The 18,613-nt window shown below is 37.6% G+C and overlaps 1 protein-coding gene across 6 annotated transcripts in view; it reads right to left on the bottom strand.

Moving 5' to 3' along the window:
* Nucleotides 1-10,678: 10,678 nt before the first annotated feature.
* Nucleotides 10,679-18,613, bottom strand: part of LOC147337921 (T-cell surface antigen CD2-like) — a 30,283-nt gene continuing 22,348 nt past the window's right edge. The window contains exons 1-6 of one of the 6 annotated variants that reach the window (XM_086312874.1): nucleotides 14,114-14,162; nucleotides 12,509-12,823; nucleotides 12,097-12,342; nucleotides 11,847-12,011; nucleotides 11,598-11,714; nucleotides 10,679-11,299 (exon numbers count right to left, since the gene is read on the bottom strand). In XM_086312874.1, the coding sequence (XP_086169000.1) occupies nucleotides 11,109-11,299; nucleotides 11,598-11,714; nucleotides 11,847-12,011; nucleotides 12,097-12,342; nucleotides 12,509-12,823; nucleotides 14,114-14,162 (1,083 nt within the window). In that variant the 3' untranslated portion in view covers nucleotides 10,679-11,108. Of the gene's footprint in view, nucleotides 11,300-11,597; nucleotides 11,715-11,846; nucleotides 12,012-12,085; nucleotides 12,343-12,508; nucleotides 12,824-14,113; nucleotides 14,163-18,613 lie in introns of those variants that run through there. The other 5 variants (XM_086312912.1, XM_086312904.1, XM_086312882.1 and 2 more) reach the window with 5 other exon arrangements.

Genomic DNA, 18,613 nt, shown 5'->3' on the forward strand with positions numbered 1-18,613 from the left:
GACAGCAACGGACCAACATCTGTAATTAGACCCATATGAGACAAATACAGAAAGTTTTTTAATAATTAAAGACAGAATTTAAAAGACATTTGGTAAAATCAACATTTAGGAAGATCTACTAAATGCAAACATGAAGCTATGAGTGTATAATAAACCCTACAGAAAGTTTTATTTGTTGAACCTCGAAACAATGTAAAAATCTAAAATTGCCAAATTATGTGTTGGATCATCCGATGCTCAGCATACAATAAAGGTGCAATCTGTGATTATAAGGGTAGCTCACTAAACATGAAGACATATCCTTGGATGTGTGTGGTAAGACTGAGCTGAATCAATGCATTGAGAAGTTTGTACTCCAGACATGAGGTCAAGCAAGGACTGAGACAATATATACATACATTACAGATTGTAAGACACAGGAAGTGGAACTACACTCAAAGAACAAGAGACTAAATCCACTATAGTAAAACAGGAAGTTGATGGCAGACTCAAAACATGCAACCTTGACAGAAACACAAGAGATAAACACGAAGACAAGACTGAAGACACAGAATGGAAATACAAACGATAACACAGATAACAGGAACATAACCATCACCCGATAGACAGAAAGCTATGGAGCTCAAAGAAAAAATTTCATCTCAAAACCCAGAATTAACATCAAGACCTTTGGAACAGAAGCACAAAACAAACACAAAGATGATCAAGAATCCCAAACTAGAGAAAAACTAAACATCCCAAAAACCCCTCAAAAATCAGGAAACATAACATGACTAAGTACAAATAACATGCCAAGATGTTGAAAACAAATCCAGAATATTATCAGTATTGTGAGTAATATGTCTATAACAAGCACTTTGATGTTGCTTAAATCTATTACTGTAAGCTGTTTCTTGAGCTGAACATGAAGACATGAAGATGAAGCTGTGGTGACTTGGATAACCTTTGTTCTGTTAGAGATTCAACTGTACACAAAGACAGAAATTAAATGACCTTTAGGATCACAATATCACCTCCTCCCTCTGTGAACCTTTATTGGTGCAGTCCGTGTAAAAGCACTGACCACTTATATCACCTGACTTTCTGTATCTTGGCATACATACAGTCATCTCCTCTTAGTTCAGTGTGCCGAGGTCGCTTTGAAAACTTGACTTGGCCGTACTCCACCTCTGCCTCCGCCTTTGCTGTTTGTTCCATCCAGTTCCCCTGTTGTTTCATGACCCTGACATCAGCGTAGGTTACTTTCTGGTCATCTTCTTCATTTGCAATAAGGCATAACAATCAGGTGTGGCAAAAACGTAGAATGATTGTACTTATTCGATTTCTTGATAAGAATTAAAAAAAAATGTTCACTTTTAAAAGTTTCCGTTGGTGAAGTGTAATATTGTTACTTTTGGGCAGACGTGTTTCCTCACATTTCTAGTTTAAGCTATGAGGAATAGTGATACTTGCAAATATCACTCACATGAGACACAGTGATCAATAAACTTTGCTCAACAGCAAAAAAACCAAACAAACAAAAAAAACCTGCAAAAAAGAAAAATATGCAAACTGAGTTAGCAAAAATTTAGTTTTGTACCTTTTTCTTTAGTTGGTTTGTTGTTTGGCTTTTTCCACTGAGCAAAGATGACTGATGCACCCACAACAATGAAAAATACCAGTGCTGAGAGAACACCCTCCTCTCTCCCTGGGACAGACACTCAGAGTCCAGCAGGACAGAGGACACAGGAGCTGAGAGAAACACACACAGATGAGTTTAGATCTGAAATTTAAATCTTTTTCATTGTTTAGAGTCTCTAATGAAGAACAGGAAAAGCAAAAAATATGTTTATCTTGTGTATTTTGTGCTATATTAATAAGGTTATCAAAACAATGTTTCTATTTCAAAAAGGAAAAAATACCTTGAATAAACAACTGTAAAATCTGCTCGCCTGATGACTTTCTATCTGAATCAAAGGTTTGAAGGGTATAATTACCACTGTCTGTCCTGTTTGATCCTAAGTGTTCTATTACAGGAAAAAAGCATAAATATGTGTTTTACGTTTTTAGAAATAACATTATTTCTGACAAATAGTATTGGTGATGAATTCTTCAAAAGTTGGTATCTAGATATTTCTGCAGTGCTGTCCATCAGCTGGATGTCCACAGTTCCTCCCAAAGCTCCATAACTCCGAGCTCCATCCTGTCTGCCATCACAGTGAGTTTCCACACCTGCAAATAAACAAAAATAAATAAGCAAAACTTTTAGAATTTTGAGTGTTTTGTCCCACAAGAATGACTGTGGCAACATTTACAAATGTTCAACAAAAACAAAAACAATGGTTTTGTTGCTACTTTGCCTCTTTGAATCCAAACTATGAAAAAAAAAAAAAAAAAAAACCCATACATTGTTGTGCAGTCACAGATTATACAGATCTGTGACAAAAATACATTTAAGGCTTTTTTTTCACAGAGATGTGTTTTCAAGAAGAACATAATAACATTTCTGAAGCGAAAAATTCTTCTGAGTTCACTGTTGTGCATGGTACTTGTTCTTCTTACTTCGTAATGGGCAACTATGATACTTAAAACAGTAATTTTAAATGCTACATGTAGCCTGTAAATTGTTTTTTTAAAAAAAGAAAAACGTGTCTCTTCATTCTCCCAGGTACTGTAAAAAAATGTTTTCACACTTTTGTTATTTGCAGCAAAATCCTAAAGAAAATATAAAATTACGTAAAAGACAGAAAATTTAAATTTGAATATATATGTGTGTGCTGCTCTGAACATATTGCAGTGTGTCCTGTTATAGATCAGCCTCAGACAACAGGTGAAAATGTTGCTGTCGGGTTTTATTGAAGTCGTCCTGAACTGTATTTGCTGAGTGCATGAAAGGAATAGACACAGCTTTTATTATGAAGCTTATCCATAAGTTCAGTAAGGAAGATCTGTAATCAGTAATCTGCCTGGTTCCTGGCTGCTTTTCTGTTCTCTTCATCACTACTACTAACATCTAGACTCACCACCAAGTAGATTAATTATCTCTCTCTCTCAATAAATCATGTTAAATTCTTTCAAGTGATCTCTGCTTATTGAGCCTCTTTTAGTCTTCAAGAAAGGGAGAATTCATGTGTGACTGACTGAGAGGAAAAGAGAGAAACATTCCTTATTTCTAGTAAAAGAGCGTTTGAGACTCATAGCATAAATTCCTCAGACACCCATGCTGAGCTGGCATTCTCTTAAATGATAGATCTTGAAACCATATACTATCAATACATCTATTAAAAATGTATTTATCATAATAAAATGATATCATTGGCAGCATACAGTAGTGTGTATTTTACCTGCCCCCTTTCTACCCACACGTCTGAGGATAGTTTCTTCCAAAGTCAGTTATCATGTGGGATAAAAAAAAAAAACATAAGATAGAGCTTCCACACTTTTTTGTAACGTCTGTGTTCAGTATTATTAGCATTAATACCGACATGGAGTCATGGAGGCTCATTGCTAGCCACACTCAGCAGGAACCCTCAGACAAGGAGACAAGAACACACTGGAGTCCGCATCATGAACTAACAATAACAAGACCAACATAACATAACTGTGATAAATCTCATAACTGTAACTGTAACACAGTCGGCTTAACACTGGTCCGTACACTAGTGTGCCCTTCCCCTCAAATGAACTGAACAGGTGGGACAGGGGAAAACATTAAAATCAAATCCCAGCTTTTATGCACATTGTCACTGTATGTTCAGCCAGTTCAGCATGAAAACACTGTAGTTAACTTTAAAATAGCTGAGACAGAGGTTAGCTTTAGCAGCAGCTCACAACCAATATTCATACATGCAGGGCCGTGGTAGATGTTGGTGAAGGCATGAAAAGAAGGAGTTCATCAGGAAAACAGACAGAGAGATGGAAAGAATGAGAGCACCCAATCACAAAATATGCCATCTCAAAGGACTTCAGCACCAAAGGCCTCACACTATAAGGTAAACCTACCAGTAGCAGCTGGTCATATTAAATTGTATTTGGGCTTTGCAGTGGTTGTCATACAAGTAATCATGGATTGTGTGATCACTCTGGGGAATTTTTTTAATGTTTTGTTTGTGAAAATGGTGCTTTTAACATTTTGTCATTTAAGCATTAACAGCATGGCAGAAGTACACATGGTGATAAAATGTGTACATTCACACTTCTGAACCTCGTAGGTTTCATCTAATGATCCTCTTCTGTCCTGTTGTTTGTGATTTTAGATGACATTATGTCACCCAACACTGGAAACGTATCATTTAAAGAAACATAATGCTGTGAATGTAACTTTTGCGTTGTTTTGCTTCTGCAAGCATTCATTAAATATTTGTATGTTTTTAACAGTTTCACTAAATACAGAAGCATGCATATGCAACAGTAACACCTCTGTAAACCAGTAGATGGAAACTTCACGCTTCCCCATCTGAAGACATGTTACTTACTTCTCAGCAGAAGTTGCCAATGTGTCTGTGAGCAAAGTGTCAGCAAAAGCCAACTTAGATAAACTGAGACATATCGCTTCAAAAATAAAGAGAGAAATGTTAATAAAGCTTTAAGTTGGGTGTTCAAACAAAGGTAATATAGCATAATGTAGCTAATATTTAACCAGAGATTTTTCTTTCCCTTTCAAAGTAAGACTATAAAACGTTAGGGAGTATTATTTTATTATATTATTATATTTCTCATATCTGGTTACACTTTAACAGAGCTAGAAATATAGTTCAATACCTGCACCATATTATTTTTTAAAGAAGAAGTATTTATTTCTATATTTATCTGTTTTTTTCCACATTCAGTGAAGCATCGTGTTTGTAGCACCTCTGGCCTTTCTTCAGTGAAAACTGTGTTCACAAGTGGCCTCCAGCTAATTCCTTTAGTTTGATTTTTATATCAAGTTAAGCTGCTGAAGCTGCTGCTTTTAGTGTTTTTGGTTTAGGTTTCTTATTAAGGCTTTTGTAAAACTAACTGTAATTATTGTCATTTACTGTAATTAAATTTTGCTTCTGAACCTGTTTTTCTTTCCCTAGTGGGTCCAGCCCTGTTATTTGATCTATTCCACTATTTGATCTAATATTGGAATTAACTTGATTTCAGATCTTGACTTTGTCAGCAATGAGTTTTTGTGCCTCACAGTCATTTTCCAGTATAATTAAGGGTTGTTATTGGCTAATATTTTCTGGGGTGTAAACCACCAGGTGGTGTTGCTGTTCCTTTTCAATTATATTACTCCTGAGCTTCACCACATTTGAGTCAGGAGTGAACGATTCAGTGACGCAGAAATGAAAGGTCATGTTAGGTCTGTCACAGGCAGGGTTTCACTTTGATTGATAGTTACAAGCCTGTAATGTCAAACTTCATTGAACCCCATGATTGATTGTGACGGTGGCTTATTAACTTAAGAAAATGACACATTAAGGCAACTAAATTAAACTAAACTAAAGATGACTTTTAAATGGTTATTAGCAAGGAAGTTAGATTCAAGTTAGATAAGAAACAAAATTCATTGTTGTATCAGCTAGTCATTTAACAGTATCTGCAAGTCATACGCTTCAATAATAATTTAAGTTTTTTTTAAGTCGCAATAATTATCAAAGCTCTGATTATCAGCTTTTTTTGTTGTTCTCACTCGTCACAGGGAGATAGATATCCTCTCCTCTTTGGAGACACACATATTGATGTTGCTGTTTACTGAGTAGGCAAGATGTCCTGCACTGTTCCAAAAAATAGTAAGTCAAATTTTTTTTACTGTGTATTTTACAGTTGTGTACTGTTTTTCTAGAATATCATTACATTTACTGTGACTGTGACTGTGTAGACTGTGATCTGACACGTCAAATGTAAAATAACATAACATCACTGTAAATGTAATAAAACACAATTTACTTGTTTGTTAAATATATTTTGTTGTACACATGCATATTTAGATCGTAAAAATACATCCAGAAATGTCTCCCATCATGCCTTGGGACATGTGCTGCTGTTTAGATGTTCTTGTTTTATTGTTCATGGTTACGTTACTTTTAACTGTTATCTTGAATGTTGTGTTTACGCCGTGGTGCAGCGTCACTGACAGTTGTTGTTTTGTAGAGAGAGTGCTGTACCATGAGTGACTGAAAGTTGAGGCAAATTGTAGCACCGGCAAGTGTTTTAATAGGGAGCTCCCCCTACCAGCTTAGGGTTAAATAACAAGTTCAATCTCTCTCTGTGAGCTTCTTTGTTAAGATTTCTCTGCATGCCACAATGTAAAACATTGTACGGACACGCTGTGCGCTGTGCTAATTATATATTTTGAAAAAGAAATGTAGAGGTAGGAATTGCAATTAATATAAATAACATGACGCTAAGCATCGGCCAATGAATGTGAACTAACAACAAGGTCGCGGGTATGGCTGCGACCGTAGGAAAAAAACCCTAATATGAAGGTATTTTACTGTGCATTTTACAGTAATGTTCTGTTCTTCTAGAATATCATTAAAGTTACGTAAACTTTGACTTCACATTTTGAATGTAAATTAACGTTAAATCACTGTAATGTAATACAACATAATTGTCATGATTATTAAATGTCTGCCTGTACATATGCATATTTAGATTGTTAAAATACATTCACTAATGTATCATAATTTCACAAATATCTGTCCGTTATTTGAAAGATTGAACTGTTGAATTCAAATGTAATGCTATGTAAAAGTATATAACATGATCCCTATAAGCTTGTGTTACATCACATAAGTATTATTATCGTTGCTAGTTAGGGCGATCGTGGCTCAAGAGTTGGCAGTTCGCCTTGTGATCAGAAGATTGCCGGTTCGCGCTCCGGCTCGGACACTCTCCGTCGTTGTGTCCGTGGCCAAGACTCTTCACCTACCGCCTGCTAGTGATGGCCAAAGGGGCCGATGGTGCGATATAGAAGCCTCGCCTCTGTCAGTCTGGGCAATCAGTTAGTATTTAAACCAACTGTTAACTGTATATTTCTGTACATTTACATATTATGATTCATATTTCCACATTCAGTGACCTTGTTTATAGGTAATTTCATTGTTTGATCGCGTAAAAATGTTCCTAATTTAATTTCTAAAAGCACTTGGAAAAGGCAGAATCTCATGTCAAATTAGCGCAACAAACTGTATTGTCATTACTGAAAATAACCGTATTTTTATGAGGAAGTTATTTTCTGTTATTTTACGGTCGTATTTTGGCGCCCCAGCTGCCGGAATATTACCGTTGTTTTAGGATGTTTTTTTTAACAGTGTGAGACGTGCTGTTTCAGAGTGATTACGTTACTCTCATTATCTCCAGAAAGGAGCTCACCATCTGTCAGTGTTCGTCCATCCGGAGTCCAGCTGTACTGAGGACTGTCCCCTCCCTCAGAGGAGCAGGACACCCTCATCTGTAAATTGTTAAAAAAAATTCACAGATGAGGGTGAATGTCTAGTGTTGTTGCTGGCGGGAAAAATCGTTTTATTCACGATAATATCTTATAACATGTTAAATGGACTGATTCTTATAAAGCGGTTTTCTAGATCACACTAGCACTTTTAAGTTCTTTCTAACTAACATTCACACACAGTCATACTCCAATAGATGCATTGCAACTTGGGGTAAGCGTGCAGACGGGAGAAAAAGCTCGAACCCCCAACCTTCCAATCAGTAGATGACCTGCTCTATCGCCTGAGCTACAGCCCACCATTATGCTCAATAATACACTACAATCATCAAATTAATAATAAGCTGATTTTCAGCTTTATCATTTCATTTTGCAAAGCTGAACATTGAAGGCATATCACAACTACCACAATTTCTTTTCCAAATATAATGGCACCCTCTAGTGGTAAATAATAATAACACTGCTCCATTGTTGGCCATTATTAGCTTTGATGCCTTTTTTCAGCTCTGACTTTGGGTCTGAGAATGTCACACTGGTAAGAAATGTATTATCTTCAGCACTAGACCTCATCACAGTGTCATATCATTCAATTTCAAACAAAACAGGTTTTGAGATATTTTGTCCTTAAAATTACTGTTTTTAATGCAGTGAACATATACATTCTCACTGCGCTGGTGTTTCACATTGGTCTAATCCTCCTGTTCTTTCTCTGCAATGTTTTTGTTCTGACATCCTCCTGTTTGCTTATTATGTTACCCTCCACTGTTCATTTGTGATGTACGGAAATATGATTCCTGGCTCAAAGACTAATTGGAATTGGGAGACAAACAGACACGATAAGTTATTAGGCATTTTCCCCCTTAAACATCAGGCATTTGTTAGCAGTGTTAGTCCTAGTATGCTTGGATGAGGTGCAGTCTGTGTTACGATGATGGGTCTTATGGCCCAGCAGTTTCACTTTCTTGTGTTTTTTTCCATTTTGTATTATGGTTTGAGTCCACCTTGTTAGTTTAAAGGTTAGTCAATAGTCCCTCGGTTCTTATGTTTAGCTTTTGGTTGTTAGATTCCCCCGTGTCTTTGCTCCTGTGTCTCCCTCTGTGTATCTAGTAAGGAATACCAGGAGGAGTTAGCCCTCCGGTTACAGAGGATGATCTCCGGACTCCCTTGGCTATTTGGCGTGCTACACCTGCTTATTCAGGGCTTCCTCGTCTCCACCGTGCGTCCACCAAGAGCAGCAGCTTTAGTCCGGCCCGGTGTTCCAGATTAACTGGCGTCGCAGATCAACTGGCGTTGGTCGAACAGATGTGTGACTTGCTTTTCAGGAGCTGCTACCGACAAACCAGCAAATAAACACTAAATATGTCATCTGTGACATGTTGCTGACAGGTTAACCCAACACAGTCCGTCAGTCGAGTTGTGTGGTGAATTTAATAAACATTTGTAAGGAGATGGCAATTACTGTGAATTTACAGCAGTTACACAGTGATTAGTAAAAAACAGCCAGTGTGATTGAGTCGCTCGTGAGTAGAATAAAGAAAGTGAGTGACTCAGGTGTGTCAGTTGGTTTGTCATGTGCTTTTGAGAGTTAGCATATTTATATTTTAAAGCTAAGTTTAGAATATTCAGAATTTTTTTTCCAAAATTTGCATATCATCATGAACTTTAAGAAAAACAATCAATACAGGAATGAACATATGTACATTTATTTTTTATGAGAGAGCAATTCGCATACAGGTCTTCATAAGAATCAGTGACTAACTATATGCTATAAGCAATACTGTTAAACCTGCAGAAACATTTTGATTAAAAGACTGAATTAGAAAATAAGTTAAGGGGTGGAGCAGCAATCTGCTGTGAGTGTTGGGGGTGAGAGGAGGAAGACAGGTCCAAACAGATGCTAAGAGCAAGAGATTTATGAAAATGGCCATTAAATACAAAGTGGTGTATAAACACCGGAATACCAATTTTAAACCATAACTTGTATTTAAAGGAAAAGTGAGAAGCAGACACTAAGAAAAGACATAATTAAATTGACACTGTTAGCTTAACTAAATAAAAATACAATAAAGAACAAACTGAGTCATCTATACTGGAACAGGTTGTGATATTTGGGACAGATTTTGTGAATTAGTAAATATCTATGGACACTAAAAAAATTACATTCTAAATACATAGCTAGAGGGTAGTAATACAGAAGCCAAACATACTTAGTACAGTGTTTATTTCACACCTCAACCATTTAGTAAGCAATTAAGCAAATACAAGTAATTTGCAATCAATTACAGGTAGTAAGAAAATAAACTGCTAACTTTTTTACGCTACATCCACACCTATACGGGTATTTTTGGAAAACGCAGCTGTTTCGTCCACACATAAACGGCGTTTGGAATCACCAAAAACTGAGATTTTTTAAAACTCCTTTTTTGCGTTTATGTGTGGACAAGGAATACACAGTTCGTCAGACAACGTCAAAGGTATGTGCTTTTTTCACGTCACGCTATGCACCACGTTATTGTTTACATGAGATGAATTGCAGAATGGCAGATAGTCAGATTAACAGTATTTTGTCTCTATCTTCAGTTTTTACACGCTTACATATAAACACGCAGTTACTGTCCCACTATTTAGAAAGGCAGAGGCGTCACGGTGTAATTATTTTACGTGTAGTTGTTTTTTTCCTGTGTAATAATATTCAAAATTGCTATCAATACATTTTTAAAAAAAATGCCTCTCTGTGCAAAATGGGTTTAAAAACATAAACAGCTGTGGGATCCTGTTTGTCCGTGATTTAGACAGGGGGAACAAATCGTGGCAGGATCAGCCTGATGTTATTTGTATCCCACTGTAACTTTACTGTATAAAGAGCTAACATCTCCAAAATGTCAGGAGTAGTTAGTCATTACAACAAGTGTTTGTGAACTAAAAATCAAGAATGTGGGATACTGTTTGTCCATAATTTGAAGAGCCCAACGGTGCTCCCGACAAAGGAAAGACCAATTAAGCAGGGGAGACCTACCTCGGCACTTGTGCCGGTGAAACCAAAGGGAAGATATGCTTCACCATATTTTCTAGTGTTTGTCTTAGAATAAGGTTGGTTTGGAAACATATTCAGCTATGCTTCATCTCCTGCTTTGCGTTTGTGTAGGAGCCCCGTGCTAGCAGTGTCCAAGCATTGTTTTTTTTTTTTTTTTCCCTTTTCATACCGAGCACCCCCTGCGATGGCTCTGCGCCCCCCCTAGGGGGCGGGCCCCACACTTTGGGAAGGTCTGACTTAGTACATGTATTATTATTATAATTTATTAACAATAATGAGTTATTAAATTATTGTTTTTATTCAATATGTAAATTTGTATCACTGTAAAGTGTTGCTGCAGTGAAATTTGTCAAACAATTCTGTTTTTCAATTTTACCTTATTCTTTTAACGAGATAAGTGAAAAACTTGTCACGCTGACATGATGACAGGAGGAAATCTCAGATCTTTAACAGAATACAAATGAAAAATAAAATAATAAACTCATGGTGCTTGTAATTGAGAGCCACCTTATGAACAACAAGTGCAGTGAAAGTGAAGAAAATCAATATGCATGAGCATTGATGTGAAAAGCTCATACACTGAAAATCACAATAAATGAGAGACATTCACACATCTTGACAACAAGTCCTCCCTCTGTGGCTCTTCAGTGGTTATTCTGCATAGAAGCTCTTAATTCACCTGACTTTATGAACTCTGGCATACAAGCAATCATCGTCTGTAGGTTCAGTGTGCTGAAGCGGCTTTGAAAAGTGGACTTGGCCATACTCCACCTCTGCTTCCACCTGTCCTGTTTGCTCCACTCGCTTCTCCTGCTGTTTCATGACCCCTAGATTAGCATATGTTACTTCGTGCTCACCTTCTTCATCTGCAAATTAGCAAGAAATGTGAGAAATTGTGAGACTTCTTTGCTTTTTTTTTTGATAGGAGTGAAATAAAAATATTCACTGTCATGTCTGCTGTGGAAACAGCTGTTTCGTTTTAGCACAAAGACTGGAGACGATGTGAAATGATTTGTCTGACTCTGATCAAAGTTCACACAAACAAAAAGATTTAAAAAATGTTTCAATAGTGAAATGTAGTTTTATTGTTGGGGGGAGCTGTTTCTCCTTCTTTCCAGTTATTGTATTAAAGTGAGCTGATCAGGGATAATCAAGTTTTTGTACCTTTTTGTTTTGTTGGTCTGTTGTTTTGCTTTTTCCTCTGAGCACAGATGAGTGCTACACCCACAACTAAGTAAATTACAGCTGCTGAGAGAACAATACTAACCATTGGGAAATATCCTGTTCAAAACAAAGAAAGCCACAAACACAGATGTTTGAGTCAGCAAACACACAACATGTTTTTATAGAAAAGGACAAGAAGGAAGAGGAAAATTACACACATTGAACTACAGGTTTTTATTTTCCACTTACTAATGTACCATGGATCATCACTGCTGTTAGTGGAGTTTTCTTTTGACACGATGCCAGTTTGTGTATGATCTGTTGTTGTTTTAATACACAGGGTGTTATTGGCTTTATACACCCACCGTGATATCTGTGACCCATTGACTGAAGTGCAGTTAATGAAAATGCAGCCTATGAGCAAAAACAGATTATTTATGTAAGACAAAGCAACCAAAATGATGATACATGTTATTATCAGAATGTTCTCACTCACAACAGGTAGATATTCTCTCCTCTTTGGAGACGTTGTTTCTGACTGAGCAGGCAAGACGTCCTGAGACGTGCTGTTTCAGAGTGATGATGTTACTCTCATTATTTACAGAAAGAAGCTCAGCATCTGTCAGTGTGCGTCCATCCAGAGTCCAGCTGTACTGAGGACTGTCCCCTCCCTCAGAGGAGCAGGACACCTTCATCTCTCCCTGGGACAGACACTCAGAGACCAGCAGGACAGAGGACACAGGAGCTGAGAGAAACACACAGATGAGTTTAGATGTTAAATCAGAATCTTCGACCTTCTTTTAAGTCTCAAATGAAAAGCACAAAATACATGTGTCTTGACTTTTTTTTTTTTGCATATTACAATGTTACATTGATATCTATTCATCTGTTATGAACAGAGAAAAAAATACCTTGAATAAACAACTGTAAAGTCCGCTGGCCTGATGATTTTCCATCTGAATCAAAGGTCTTAAGGCTATAATTACCACTGTCATTGCTGCTCAGGTTATTGAGCCTAAATGTTCCATTACTGGGAATAATGGTAGACCTGTTTCCTATCATATTAACCTGATTATTTTTCACATCTAATATTTTTAAAGAATTCTTTAATAATTGGTATCTAGGTAATTCTGAGGTGCTTTTCATCAGTTGGATATCCACACTTCCTCTCAAAGCTCCATAACACTGAGCTCCATCCTGTCTGCCATCACAGTAAGTTTTCACACCTGCAAAAAAAAAATAAAGCTGTCATAGGTGTTAGTTTATCCCCAGATTGCCTAATGCAGTGGCCTGAATTCTAGCATAGAGGGCTTTGCTGTGTGCCCTCCTTTCTCTTTCTCTTTACGGAAAGCTAAAGATCAGAAGTGGAAACAAAAGAGGGTCAAAACACCACCAGGACTCAAAGACTAGGCAGACCAACCTGAGCACTGGGTGGATTAACTCTAGGAACACTTAAAACTCAGTGCCTTACACATGGATTTTGTTGTGCTTGGCGTTATACAAGACTAAGTATTATAACAATACTGCTTCAGACTTTATTGTTGCCTTTCTTAAACTTGAAGTTTTGTACTGTCGCAATTCAGTTCTGTGCATTTAGGATGTAGTTAGAATGATGTGAAAATGTTCCCTGTTCCTCTCTATTCCGAGAGGAACAGAGAGGTCATGTATTGACTCAGCAGGCAGCTTTCAGACAAACTTCTCTACTTAACACAGATGCAAACTTGTACAACCTACATACAGCTATTTCCTGTTAGTGATCATTTCCAGATAAGAACATGTAAATATAGACCAGGCAGGAAGAGATTAGTATCACATCTTACATTTGCTTTCAGTATCTTAGTATTAACTACTTAAAGCACTTGCCAGGAGACAATATCAAGTTATTCATACTAAAATCTCCTCGTCCAACTTAATATCATCTGACTGATTCCTGTTCTACATTCAAGTCACTGTTTTATCTTCTTCAAATTATTTAAAAAGTAAAATTGTTCACATTCAATATGCGTTATATTCACATTGGATAATTAACATGAATTTTTAAGTAAATAACAGATTGCTTTACATCTCAACTCTGAAATCATGGCACAAGAAATAACCATTTGCAAGTTGTTTACACTCATTCTATGTTAAGACAGTTGAAATGAAAAACATTTTAACGAGTAAAAATGAAAATGGATCGAAATGTGATATGAGACACATACCATGAAAACAAACAAAAAAAAGTGTGCAAACAGGAAGTTGGTTTTGTATAGCAGAAATAAATAGAAATAGTCTAAATAATTCCAGAGTATTAGATTCTAAAACGTATGCACAACCTGTCCAGGATGTACCCCACCAATAGATGGATGTATGAGATGTGCAGACTTTATATATTTGTTACTGAATATGGAAACGCTTTTTAGTACTTTAGTGCTCAAATCCTTTTTAATTATCTCTCATAATAATGCATAATGTAAAGCTTTTATTAAGTGTCTTTTAAAATAAAGTGCTAGTAGAAATACATGAAAAAAGCTCACTATAAGAAACTCCGACCAGCAGCACCAGCAGTCCCACCGCAGCTTTCATGTCTCGTCTCTGTTCAGTGTGTGTGACCCAAATAGAAACAGCCTGCAATGTATCCTGTTGAAAGCTTTGACCTATAAGAACATTGTTATAGTCATCTTTTTTTTTTTTTTTCCTCTGAGGTGTAACTAAGGAGGTCTTATTTTTCTTCTGCTTTCAACATCCCACGACTGGACATTTCTGAGCTGAAAAAAGGAAACAATCCTTATAAGTAGTCAAACACAGAGCTAATCGTTGCACGGTAAAAATTTATAACCACGGCCACATTTCTTCTGCATATGATGATAATAATAATATTGATAGATTTTATTTGAAAGCACATTTCAAGACACCCAAGGACACTTGACAATAGAATAAAACACATAATAGAACAATGACAACAAGGAACAATAAGAAAACTAAAGCGCAACGTAAGATAAACAAACAATAGGTTCACAGTGAATATGCAGATTTGAATAGATGGATTTTGAGTTGAGTTTTAAACTGGGGGAGCGAACCAATGTTTCTTATATCTGGGGGTCTCTACCCCCAGATATAAGAAACATTGGTTCGCTGTGGAACTCTCTAGTTCCACAGCCTGGGATCAGAGCAACTGAAAGCTCTGAAGGTGAGCAGTAGAAGTTTGTATTTAATCTGGAATTTCACAGGGAGCCAGTGAAGTTCCTGGAGAACAGGGGTGATGTGCTGGTAGGAGGGGGTTCTGGTAATAATGCGGGCAGCAGAGATTTGAACCAGTTGAAGCTTATGGAGGGATTGTTGGGGGAGACCATGCAAGAGAGAATTACAATAGTCAGTACAGGAGGTAACAAGACTGTGGACAAGAATGGACGCATACGTTTGAAGTGTGTAGTCGCCGTAATTTAGATTTTTATAAAGTCAGAAATATCCATGATACAGTTTTGGACAACAGTTTTGTCAGTGGCACCTGCCCCTTTGCTCGTCAGTGCCCCAAGTGCCCTTTTCTTCATACATTTTTTTGTTTGTCTTTTTAATGTGTGTGTGTGTGTGTGTTTGTAGTAATAACAATTGACTATTAACACCAATTTTGCTAAATAAAGGATCTGTCTTGCATCAGTCACATTATGACCTTTAAGCAATCCTCTCCCTTAATGACAGAGAGTGCTGCTTACAAACTGGGAACAAGCTCACAAAGAGCACTCGTATTTTTCAAGCATACAACACACGGAGACAAATAGGAAAAACAAAAATACAGAACTAAACTTTTACTAGAAACATGATACCAAGAACGCAGGGGAGGCACAGGAACAGAACAGAAAACCTAGAAACCAGGAACTATAAATATAATACAGACAGAAAACAATCATTCAAAGAATATAACTTAAATCAAAAACACAAATACTGGGTCTCCACACCCAGTACTGTGACAAGTTACAGTCGTAAAGTTCTGTTTATTAGCTTTATTGTGTAAAGGATCATTTCAAAATGTATTCAGAAACTTGATACCACAGCATGTGCATGAGTCAGAAACAGACAGCCTTGTTGAAAATATTGATCTGTGAGGTAAGTAGACGGACAAGGTAAGCGACCCATGTTGTAGGTGACGTCAGACGCCGGAGATTTTGGCGGAGAAAAAGCAAAATGGTAGCATAGAGTTTAACAAAGGTTTTTCAAGCTTCAGTATTACCAAATATACTAATCAATTGTCATATAACTAACAACATCTGTTTTATCATCTCTAACACCCTGGAGGACAACGGGGAGAGTTTAGACGCTCTCCAAGATTACATCGACCGCTGTTTTCAAGATTTAGTAATGAAGAAGGCCCAGAGTGCATCTTCCCCGGCCAAAATTGAGACACCGTCATCGAAGAGATGTCGCCCGGCAGACTCCCCCGGTACAACATCGCCTGCCGGCAAAGACATCGCAGACATCCTGGAGTCAATCGACAAGCGATTGTCCAATTTCGATGCGAGGCTGTCCCTGGTGGAGATTTTACACCGGGAATTTAAATCTCTGAGAGAATCCCTGGAATTCAGCCAGCAGCAGGTGGAAACGCTTGCCGCTGTAAATGCCACGCTACGGGAGTCAGTCAAATCTCTCACCGATAACGTGACCCAGCTAAACATTGAAAATAAAAAAATAAAAGAGTCCGTTATCGATCTACAAGCCCGTAGCATGAGAGATAATCTTGTGTTTTCTGGTATTCCAGAAACTGCCGGAGAGGACGCAGAGGCAACGGTGAAAAGCTTCATTAAAATCCACCTGAAGCTGCCGGAGGACACCGTAAAGAACATCAACTTCGATAGAGTGCATCGCTTGGGGGGCGTGAGGTCGCGGACCGGGAGACCACGGCCTATTGTGGCCAAATTCGGTCAATTCAAACAGAAGGAACAGGTGAAGAGTCGCGGCAGAGAGCTGAAAGGAACGGACTTCAGCGTGAACGACCAGTTCCCCAAAGAGATCCTGGAACGACGCAGGGTCCTGTTCCCAGTTCGACGTAGCTTCATCCAGAAAGGCTCCCGTGCTGTCATCGCCGTGGACCGGCTCTACGTGGACGGACAGCTCTACCGCGACCCCGGCACCACACCGTGGTTATATTGACTGCACTCCAGATAAGAACCCGCTACGCTCTTTTCTTATTCATTCACACTTTCTCTTTTAACATGGGTTTAACCTAGTAATATCAATATGATGTCATAGCAGATATAACACCGTCACCCTCCGTCATTGCTTTAATTGGAATGTTTCCGTTTCGTTTCTTTTTTGTTGTTGTTGCTCACAGTTCATGTGGTTTCTTTCTTTCTCTTGTCTTTCACTGCTGTGATCACCTACTTCCCCACTCACCTACAAACAACACCCTCTATTTCTCCATAATTTCACACCACGATCACGCAAACACATCAGCTCAACGGCAGCACATTCACAACAGCCTCACAGCACGCACAGACTTGCAGGACACATAAGCAAGCCACGCTTGTTCATATTAGTGAATATTCACACACATAGTCAGACTTATGGAGCCTCTCACCACACCTTTTTTTTCTCTTTCTATTTACAAACAAGGGATGTTTCCACATTCTCTCCACCTGTCTAAACGAAACACCCAGCGTACATCATTAGACATACACACACAATTATGGGCATGCTGAGGTTTGTCACATGGAATGTAAATGGAGCTGGCACCAGAGGAAAGAGGTTAAAGATATTTAACCAGCTTAAAAAACTACAGGCAGATGTTGTTTTATTACAAGAAACTCACAAACCTGTCACAGGTTTAAACGAACTTAAAACACCTGAGTTTCCTAACGTGTTTGCAGCCTGTTATAATTCTAGACAACGGGGAGTAGCAATTTTAATACATAAAAATGTTAATTTTACAGTACTCGATACAGTTATAGATCCAGAGGGTAGATTTCTAATTATTAAACTATCAATATTGAACAAAAAACTATGTATTGTAAGTATATACGGTCCAAATGTTGATGAACCCTCATTCTTCCACGGATTTTTTAGTGCACTCTCTGAACACCTTGATTGCACACTCATTCTTGGCGGTGACCTCAACCTTGGACTAAATGAAGACATGGATAGGCTCAACACAACAGGAACTCAGCGTAATTGGCAGTCCACAAATATAATCAAACAGTATATGAGCGACTTTGGTCTTTGCGATGCATGGCGCTCTCTTCACCCCACCAGTAAGGAATATACTTTTTTCTCACATGTTCATCACACTTACTCTCGTCTGGATTATTTTTTGGTCAGCAGCTCACTGCTGAGTGACATTTCAGACACTGAGATTCATCCTATAGCTGTCAGCGATCATGCTCCTGTATCTTTAACACTAATGCACAAGAATAACACTACGCCAAGAAAAAACTGGAGGTTTAATATATCACTACTTAAAGATGAAGACTTTATTAAATATTTTAAAAAGGAATGGACTTCATATTTAGACTTTAATGACACTCCCGGAATATCTGCTTCTGTTCTGTGGGAAGCAGGGAAAGCTGTGATGAGAGGTAAAATAATTTCTTTCTCATCACACAAAAAGAAAGAAGAAAACAAAAACATTCAGGAATTAGAAAAAAACATCAAATCACTAGAAGAAGCCTACGCGTCCCACCAAGATCAGGAAACATTGAACAAAATATGCAAAACAAAACTAGAATTAAATGAAATTATTAATAAAAAAACACAATTCCTTATACAAAGACTTCGCTTGCAGAATTTTGAACACAGTAACAAATCAGGTCGATTTCTAGCTAACCAGCTAAAAATAAATAAATAAAAAACAACTATATGTGCTGCTAAAGATTTATCGGGGAACACAATATATGATCCTGGAAGAATAAACAACATTTTTAGGGATTTCTATGAAACTTTATACTCACCACAAATAAACCCATCTAAAAATGAAATTGATCTGTTTCTTGACAACGTAACTCTTCCAAAATTACTAGACAGTCAAGCAATGGAACTGGATTCGCCAC

Source organism: Aulonocara sp. 'chitande type north' Nkhata Bay, linkage group LG2 (assembly GCF_057382095.1).
Source record: "Aulonocara sp. 'chitande type north' Nkhata Bay isolate Kocher_YH1m ecotype deep benthic linkage group LG2, A_spYH_male_GT1.1, whole genome shotgun sequence".
In the NCBI taxonomy this organism is placed as follows: Eukaryota; Metazoa; Chordata; class Actinopteri; order Cichliformes; family Cichlidae; genus Aulonocara; species Aulonocara sp. 'chitande type north' Nkhata Bay.